This window comes from Vombatus ursinus, unplaced genomic scaffold, assembly GCF_900497805.2.
Source record: "Vombatus ursinus unplaced genomic scaffold, bare-nosed wombat genome assembly UNPS02014768.1, whole genome shotgun sequence".
NCBI lineage: Eukaryota > Metazoa > Chordata > Mammalia > Diprotodontia > Vombatidae > Vombatus > Vombatus ursinus.
In genome coordinates, this window is record NW_020954546.1 from 20,460,212 (window position 1) to 20,469,559 (window position 9,348).

The 9,348-nt window shown below is 43.4% G+C and overlaps 1 protein-coding gene across 10 annotated transcripts in view; it reads left to right on the forward strand.

Annotated features, from left to right (window-relative positions):
- NCOR1 (nuclear receptor corepressor 1) overlaps positions 1–8,646 on the forward strand; it is a 184,524-nt gene extending 175,878 nt beyond the window's left edge. For all 10 annotated transcript variants that reach the window (XM_027861867.1, XM_027861868.1, XM_027861871.1 and 7 more), the window contains one exon: positions 5,585–8,646. In XM_027861867.1, coding sequence (XP_027717668.1) covers positions 5,585–5,772 — 188 coding nt within the window. In that variant the 3' untranslated portion in view covers positions 5,773–8,646. The remainder of the gene's footprint in view (positions 1–5,584) is intronic.
- Positions 8,647–9,348: the final 702 nt, after the last annotated feature.

Sequence of the window (9,348 nt, forward strand, 5' to 3'; positions counted from 1 at the left end):
CATCTCTTTCCCCACCCTAATCTTTGCCCATTTTCCTATCAGAGTACACCTTGGGATAGTGGTAGCATATGCCTTTTTGGTCCCAGTATTTGAGGGAGGCCTGGCTTGGGCCAAGATGAACAGGAAGAACTAGCATAAGAAGAATATCTCTTCTTTCAGTCCCCATCCTCCTCCCAAACTTCATCTCTTATTTTTCTGGAGCAACAGGTTGTTTCAGAGTCCCATCAGATGGTCCCTGCAGCATCACTAGGGAATGGGAGCTGCTTTCGCCTTCACCTGGATTATTATAAATTCCATGAATTTGCCCTCCACCTTCTGTGTAGCATCCCTGGCTCAGACTCATTTAATTTCATTTTTGTTCACATCATGGTCATCTTCTCAGTAACCGTTAGAAACAGCCAAGGAACAATGAATCCGGCGGTGTTTTTACCTCCTCGCCAACTCTTCCACTGGACCCAGTTGGCCAACTTGTATGGATGTGCAGCTTTGTCCCAGCGATGGAATTCATCACCCAGAGCCTCCAATTCCTGGACCACCAAATACTGGGACAGCCATCCTGGCAATAGGAGCACACTGTTCTTCCCCACTGCTATTCCACTCTCTTAGCAAGCCATGAGCTTATTGTCAGCCTCGTCAGATTCTGCAGGCTACTCCAGATGTCTGAGGCCAGATTTATGTTTGCCCCAAAGATTGAGAAACCGAGGCAATGAGACATAATTTTTTTAAAAGGATAATCCTATAGTACATACTAATGCTGATATTTCTACAGCTCTCTAGATCCTTGCCTATCTCAGTGTACCCAGGTCAAAAATGACAATAGGCGTTGAATAGGAATGAAGGGAAGTAGAAGAGCTTTATTCTCTTCTTAGTAACGATTTATGTAAGATTGCCTGGTCCCTCTGGTCTTCCATGGCTGTGGGCTATCTGTAGCCAGGCCGTGTGGCTTTCATCAGCCCCATTAATCCCAAGTCCTAGGAGAAACAAACAGTGCCTAAGACAGTTGAGCGTCCCGAGACTGCACGAAATGTTTCACGACACATTTGACCACTTATGCTCTTCATAAGCATTTGACAACATCACCATGAAATTACATGTTGCACCTGCACAAGAGATCTGCAGAAAATGAGGGAATAGAGAAATTACATGAAGAGTAGAAGGACCCCCCACCCCCACCCCACCCTAGTAAGTCAACGTCCACTTTGATATGTTCTGTGATTTCAGTACAAAGGTGAGTGTGGGGGAGGATGGTGAAAAACAGGTTGGAAAACGTGCTTTAGCAGTAAGAAACAAGAAGCCGGAGGTTTGTACGCTACATAGAAGTCTCATCTTATATGATGCATCAGGGGTTCTTAACCTGGGGTCTGTAAACTTTAAAAAAAAAAAAAAAAAGACATTTTGATAATTTTTGACATGATTGGATTCCTTTGTAATCTCACATTTTGTTTTATGCATTTCAAAGCTTTATTCTGAGGAGTCCATAGGCCTTCACCAGATTATCACAAGTGTCCATGGCACAAAAACAGTTAAGAACCCCTGTCTAAATAATTTTTTTCAAGTAGGATTGGGAGGTGCTGCATATGCCAAGTACCAAATAACACTTTTTAAATGAAATTGATTATATTTTAACAGACAGGAGATTAATTGTAACTGATTTGGCATACAGACCTACATAAGGTGTGGTGTACAGTCAGACCCTCAACTTCTTAGAATAAAGATAAATGTTAATGTAAAACTAGAAAAGAAAAATGCAGAGTTCAGTTTTTTAAAAACCCAACAAATTCAACCTGAACTATTTAAATAAGATGTTTGTTGATGCTCCCAAATGAGAAACAGAACCATATTATAACCATTTTCCTAAAGAGGTTGCCATAGTGGGGAAACCAAGAGAGCCAGGAAAGCACCTCAGCCAGCATACAGTTAATCTCCTGACCAAACTGCAAGAGATACATACGGCAGCCGACGGCAATGTTGGTTTAGAATATAAATGCCTTTGTAAAATCTTAGGGAGGGGGATTGTGGAAGATTGGGAGCAGTATCGCCTCATAAGACAGTGAGGAGGTGTGGAGAGAAAGGCAAGATTAAAAGAAGCACAGAGAAAGACCTGACTGAGCAGTCATCCTGAAGACATGGAGTGATGGGATTGGGAGGAAAACAGACAGAAATGGAAGCTATTTGTAAAGACTTTATCACAAACTCTTTTCATCCTGAAGGCCAATGGGGCCACCACCTTTGGACTCGCATCCTAGTCTCTGATGTGTCCTGCGTGAGGAAGCAGAAATGACCCTCAAAAGAGCACAAAGCTGGACTAAACCAAGAGTACACAGGAGGTCCGTGCTGGAGGCACCCCGATTCACAGGTGTATGTAAGAGGGAAGGGTTAGCAAAGGTGCAGAAGGAATTCAGACTTTGTGACCAAAAAAGGGAACTGTAGCCCTACTTTCCTGTCTGTACAGTGTTTGTGATGGTCAGTCCATACATTGAGGGTACCTTTGGAAGTATGAGAAGGGAACAGGCCGGCTTTCACAAATGGTCTGCTACTCAGTCTCAGTCACACAGTGAATTGAAAGGGCCAGAGTGTACAGGATCCTACCATGCTTCCTGTTTGTTGGCTACTAAGAAAGGATGTGACTCAGTAGGGGCAATATACCACCTTCAAGGCCTTCCTCCAGCAAAGTGTTTCTGCCATACGTGTCAGGCATACAAGATTCCTTGAAAGATAGAACATATTTTTTTGTTCAGAAGTATCTGATTTGTTACCATCAAACAAAGAAAATAAAAACAGGAAGATATGCATGTAAGTGACAGAGGTAAGTCCAGTGCAGACCCTGATCAATCACAAGCATTTATTAAGTGATTACTATTTACCAGGCACTGTGCTTAGGTGCTGGTGGTATGTCTACTGAAAGAACTCAGATTTCACTGAAGGGAAACTACTTGTATACGGGTGAGGAAAAACACTCATGACGGAGGGCATCAGAGAGGGTGATGGAGGCATTTACACTGCCCCCTGAGCTCAGAATGCAGGAGTGCTGGAGTCTGGGCCCTGCTTCTGTGAAGGCTGTGTCTGGAGAAGAGCAAGGAGGCCAGTTTGGCCAGAGAGCCTCGGGGGGAATAAAGTTTAGAAGCAGCCCGGCACTCCAGTGCATCTTTAAAAGCCCAATGGAAAAGTCTTTGTGTTTTGTCCTAAAGGTGCTAGCTAGTCACTGGCCCAGAGGCCAGTGGTCACATGGTCAGACTAAATTAAAGAGGGTGAGGTTCTCCAGATACATCTCCTCATGGATGGCTTCAAGCTGATTGCAAAAAGGCCCAGAGTACTGCAGAACATCTTAGGCAAGATCATAATCCCTCAAAAGAATTCAGCCTAACTCTTCGTACAGGAAAGCCAAGTGATGAAGCATGCCTGCTGTGTGGTAGATAACAGGCAGTTGGCTAGGTCCTCTGTAGAGTCCATCACTACCTCTATCTTGAACAGATAATGTACATGGACAATGAGTTGGGCCCAGGATAGAACCGAGGGAAAGAGTGGGCCAACTTGACTTCAGGAAATTGTGAAGTGCTTTTATTGACCTCAGACTTCTTCCTGAAACAAAGGCCCATGTTTTAACCTCAGTATTCTTCCAGTAATGATGTATGGCTGCGATTCATGAGATATCACACTCTCCAAAGGACTGTAAGAGAGGATCACCCAAAGTGCAGCATTAATGCTCATGGACGAATGAAGAATCCAGAGAAATGCATGGCTCAATCACATAGGGAATGCCAGGGATAACCAGGGCCCGGCCACCGTGTTCCATTGCTACCCACATAGTGTCAAGAAGAAGAAGTCTCTCCGCGTGTTGGGGGGACCAATGGGACAGATGTGCAGGAGCGCAGAGATGACAATCACACAGCATGTACGTGGATGTGTTGGGACCTGCACTGCTGGAAGAGGGGCCTCCTGAAAGAGATGGCCAGTCCATCACAGTGTATACTTAGTGACCTTTATAAATTGAAGTCAAAGAATCATAGCACGGGAAGGGGTATCTCAGCCCAAAGCCTCCAAGCAGGTCAATTTTTAAGAAAATTTTCTCATATTTTCAACATCAACTTCCTTTCCCAATATATCCTTTCCTGTTCCCTCACCCTGAGGTCCATCCCTTATAATAGAATAAGGGGGAAAATTATTCAGCCAAATTAATCACCACGTCGATCAAATCCAGCAGTATATATGCAGTGTTCCATGTCCACAGTCCTGCATCTTTGCAAAGAAGGTTCATTCTCATATCTTTTTCAGAGCCAAATTCAGTCATAATTAAAGAACATTCCATTTTAATTTATTTTCTGTTTATATTGTAGTCTTTTTATATATGATTTGCCTGGTTCTACAGAGCTTAGTTCTTAAACTGTCATCTCAAAAAATAGTTTGTTTCAGCTTTATGGCACACGTCATGTTCTTGTATGTATGGTAGGTCTAGAAAGAGAATTCTGTTTGACCTCTCAGCCTGCAATACAGTGGCAGTATAAAATGAATAATGATTGTAAGTTAGTTTTAGGATTACCTTAGGTCTCTTTAGTGGAAAACAGAGACATCCAATGGGAAAGAATACGCTGAACAGCCTTTGCTTCCCACGCTTGATTCATGAATTACATAACTGTCATATCATGGTGACTTGGTTCTTCAGCCAATATTCCTCATAGCATAGAAGGGAAAGAACCTTGAACTCAGGCTCTTGAATTACTGTGTGAGAACGGGCAAGTCACATAAATAGTTTTTGTCCTCATTACCTCACAAGGTTGTGGTGAAGAAAGTGTTTTGTAAAGCTTAAAGTGCTGTCGGAAGGCGATTTCTTACTTGTTATTCCAAAATTCTTACATCAGCTAAAGACTTCTTCTTGCAGTGGCAGGCTGCCAAAAAAAAAATTAGTCTGATTAAATCTAGCTCAGAAAAATGATTGTCTCCCAGATTCTCAAGCAATTGAGAATCCTGTTCCTTGGAGATGGCGGCAGGGGCTGGAGTTGCTGAGGGATTTATGGGAAATGGTCCTGGATCCCAGCGTAACTTGGGCTTACTCCCTCACTGGCCTGCAGCCTGTTCTTCCTTCCCCACTTGGATCCAGGGCAGCTACTTCATTTGCCCCAAGAGAACTCTATCCCTGACCCTTTGGCCCCTTCCCTCCAGTTACGGACTTTGGAAATCTCCTAAGCACTATTCTTCTGGTAATAATGTGCCATAAAGCCATTCTTCAGTTTTCTTTTTTCATACTCAATAAAAGAGATCTAAATATTTTTATTGGCTGTATTTTCTTGCGTCTTCAGTCATCTTATTCTTTGTTCTGCCTTCACGTGCCCTGTGACATTACTTAAAAAGCATGTGAGGGCCCCCATGGAGGGCCAGACCCTGCTGCGTACTGGGCGCAGAGAGTCTGGCCAACGCCCTTGTTGTTCGTGGTACCTGTTCCCCAGTATGAAGTTACTCCCTTCTTCTAACAACTTTATCATATCCCCCATAGCTTTGTGACGAGTTCTTGTTCAGTTCTACAGAAGGAAATTAAATTTTCCTCAGCCATATTCATTGATCAATAAAAGCCAAATTTTATTTTCGGCAGGTTCAACGCAGTTCCCTTTCAACCCTTTGACGATGCGGATGCTCAGCAGTACGCCGCCAACGTCGATCGCTTGCGCCCCCTCCTCTGTGAGCCAGGCAGCTGCTCACCCACCAAACAGGATGTGGGAGCGAGAGCCCGCCCCGCTGCTCTCTTCACAATATGAGACGCTTTCGGACAGTGATGAATGAACTATGCACAGACTGACACCAGGGGGGAGGGGTCTTTAGGTTTTTTTTGTGGTTTTTTTTTTCTTCTCAATTGCGGGTCTAAAAAACAGTCTCTTGACTTGTGCCCAAAGAGACTTTCCAGGAGAACCAGGGCCACACACGATGAAGAAATGATGGAATCTCATTTGGAGAGTCAAGTAAAAAAATGACTGTGATACAGCCCGTCAGGAGGATTTTAATAGTGGAGGGTGGAAATCCTGAAGATAAATATGTAAAGAGTTTTTAAAAAGTGGACAATTCCTGTTCTTCATCTATTTGTAAAGAAAAGCATAATGTCTTTAAATCATTCTTCTGTAAATAGAGATTACCTTTTTGCAGTGTTTTCCCCTCACTATAGTATCTGGCGTACTTATGTTCCAATCAGCGCATCGACTTTGGGGGTCATTTTTTGTGATTTTTTTTTTTTTAAAGGAAATTAAGTGTGACTTCAGAACCCTAGCCTTCCAAACAACCTCACTCGGCCTTGTTACGTTGCATTGGCCGTCACGGGCATTGTATTTTAATGGTGTGTTTCTCTTTACATTTCCCCAGTGATGTTTAAAATCTTTATGAAAATGTTGAGCTCTTCAGATGGACCCTGTGACAAAACCTGTACATTATTATATTTGGGTCAGCCAGCAGGAGAGAACACATTTGCTTCATTTTAAAAAGTATTCTGCCACATTGTACATTTTTTTAGTTTTTAAAAAAATGAGCACTGCAGCAATATTATTGCATGGGTATGTGATGATTCTGCTTGAAAAGGAAGAGGAGGCTTATATGAGGTGAACCTCACTGTAATGCACACTGGCGACTTAACTACCACCCTGGGTATTTTTCTTTGCTGCCTTTGATGCAATCCAAAGAGGCTACTGTCTCATTCCCATCTCCATGGCCCTAGTGATTGGGCCGCTGATGAAGTAAGGCTGGGTGTCTCAGGTTCCAAGGGAAGTGTTAACTTCCCCTTGTTGTTGTGTGGGCTTGCTTTTTTTCTTGAGTTTTGTAGAGCAATCGAGCTATTTAACCAGTCTCGAGATATCTTAGATTTTGTGCTCTACCTTATTGAACACTCTGTGATTCACTGTTTAAACTTAACATTCTTCTGTTCTTTGCACAAACTAGTACTTAGCCTCCCTCCGCTTCCCGGTTTTGGGGCCAAACTTAATGTTAAACATCCTAACTGCATTGGCTAATTAGCTAATTTTAAATTGGAGTAAGGAATTATTCATGGTCTAAGACTATCCTCCTAATCTCATTAATCACTGCCTGCTGAATTTTAGGTGTTTATTACAACGTAAGGCAGATGACAATCTATCCCCACCTTCCCTTTGCATCTAGGTACTACTTGGGAAAATGCCAGGTTTGTTTGGGTTTAAAACAGGAAATAGGGCATAGAAGGGATGTTCAGGTACAGTTTAAAATTTGCTGGGACTAATATACACTGAATCCTCAAAAGAGCATCCACTGTCGCCTTGTGTATACACTTTAGAGAAGCCTGGCCCTCTCTTGAGGTTCGTTAAGAGAAATTCCGAAGGAGTTCAGATGTTCAGTTTCTGATACTTGAAGGATGGACATCTGTGTTCACTTGGTTCTGTGATTACCTCCGATTTTATAATGGAATGATTACATCTGATTATCTGTTCAGCTTTAACTGTGGAAAATTTCTAGAATCTGAATGATTTTATGCTGTTAGTCCACAAGCAGCAACTGTTATGATATTTTTCTAAATGCTTGAAAATCAAAACCCACCAAAAAAAAGGGGGAAAAAATCCTATTCTTGGCCAACAGTTTTCTTACTAAGATGATTTTTTTTTTAATGTGACAGAGGTCAAAATATAGTGACTTCGTTACTTTTCAGTTCTAATTGTGGACCCATGATGCTTTGCCACCCTCATCACCTCACCCCCAGAGTAGGAACCAAAACCCCGACACAAACCATGTTCTATCTAATGTCTAGGAGGAAGTCGTTTTCTGTTTGTACAATTGGACAGAACCTCAGAGTTTCTGATGAGCCATTAAGTCCAACCCTATCTGACCAAGAATCCTCCGTCTAGCACCCCAACAGTTGTTCAGCCTCCAGGAGGCTCACCATCTTCTCATGTAGCTCATTTCACTTTTAGGCAGCTCTGTTTGTTAGGAGGGAGAAGAGGTCTTATCTACATCTCCTCAATCTGCCTCTCAGTGACTTCTGTCTGTTTTCTCCCTGCGGTCTCAGTCCTCTGGGGTCAAGCAGAACACAGCTAATCGCTCCTCCTTGTGATAGCCATTCCGTTCCTACTTCTCTAACACAAGAAAGTTGGGGTATTTTAAGTGGCTTTGCCTGTGGAGCAACCCCAGAGTATCTACTCCTTGGGTTAGAGTGTGAATTGGGGCATTGGGAGCCATGGGGGTTTCTGTGAAAATGACAGAAGTCTTAGTCCTTCCTCCCTCTAGTGCATCCACTCCAATTGAAGCTGCCGTTGCCCACAGACTCTCTGGCCTTCTAAAGGCCTGTTCTTGGAATTGAACCTTGAACCAGCCCCCTCATCGATTCCAGCACCCAGGGCCCAAGTGGAGATCGGCTCGAATGCCAGGAGCCTTATGGAGTTGGTTCTGCCCCGTTCCAATCATGGTTTACAAAAGCAGGTGGACAACGTTTCAGTGCCGATTTGTGATCCGCGCTTTCACAATGTTTTCATCTTGGCGTGTTCACTGATTCTGATCTGAAAACATTTGAGACTTGAGAACCCATGTATGACGATAGAATTTAATTTCTCCCCTTTCCCTTCTCCTCCCTCCCCCCATCCACAATGTCTTTAGTAGCCAGTGACTTCTGGATTCAGACCAATCAATAAAAGGGGATCAGTTAGTTCTCCATTTGCTTTGCCGCCTCGTTTTACAACAGTGCAGACGAGCCTCACTGGGAACAACGCTATTATTGGTAGCTCCCTCTGAGGGGAGAGAACTCTAGAGAATTTTCCCAAACCTGCTACAGCAAGGGTGGGAGGGAGGGAGGGCGGAGATACAGGCTCACAGCAAGACACTTCCCACCCCCATCCCCACCTGCTCAGCCCCCCAGGTGAGTTTGCTTAGCTAAACTTTTCCTTGTGAAGCACCACGGCTGTATCTCTGTCAAAACTGACATAGAGAACATTAACTGTCTTTCGGGATTTTTTGAAGGAAGTAGATCAGCAAATAAATGATTAAGTTAGACCTTCCTAAATCTTCTGCTCTTTATCCTATATGCGAGTTCTCCTTTCAGCCTCCCGTTCCCTAGGATCCTAGCCCCCAAGACTCTCTCATGTTTTGGGCCAAACCTGGGATTTTATTTCACCGGGGAGAGCCTAGAGGAAATCTTCTATTACCAAGAGACAGCGACGTCCACGACCCCTGAGAGCTTTAGAGATCTGCCCAATGGCCCAGGGCTTCTCAGGCCAGCTCCCTCTACTAGGTCATCCTGCCTCTGTATTTGCTACGTACATACATCAAAAGATTTTTTTCAGTCTCAGCCAAACTAATAAAAAAGCCCACCTGGATTCCTTTAGAATGCTAGATTTAAAAAATGATTCGATACAGAAG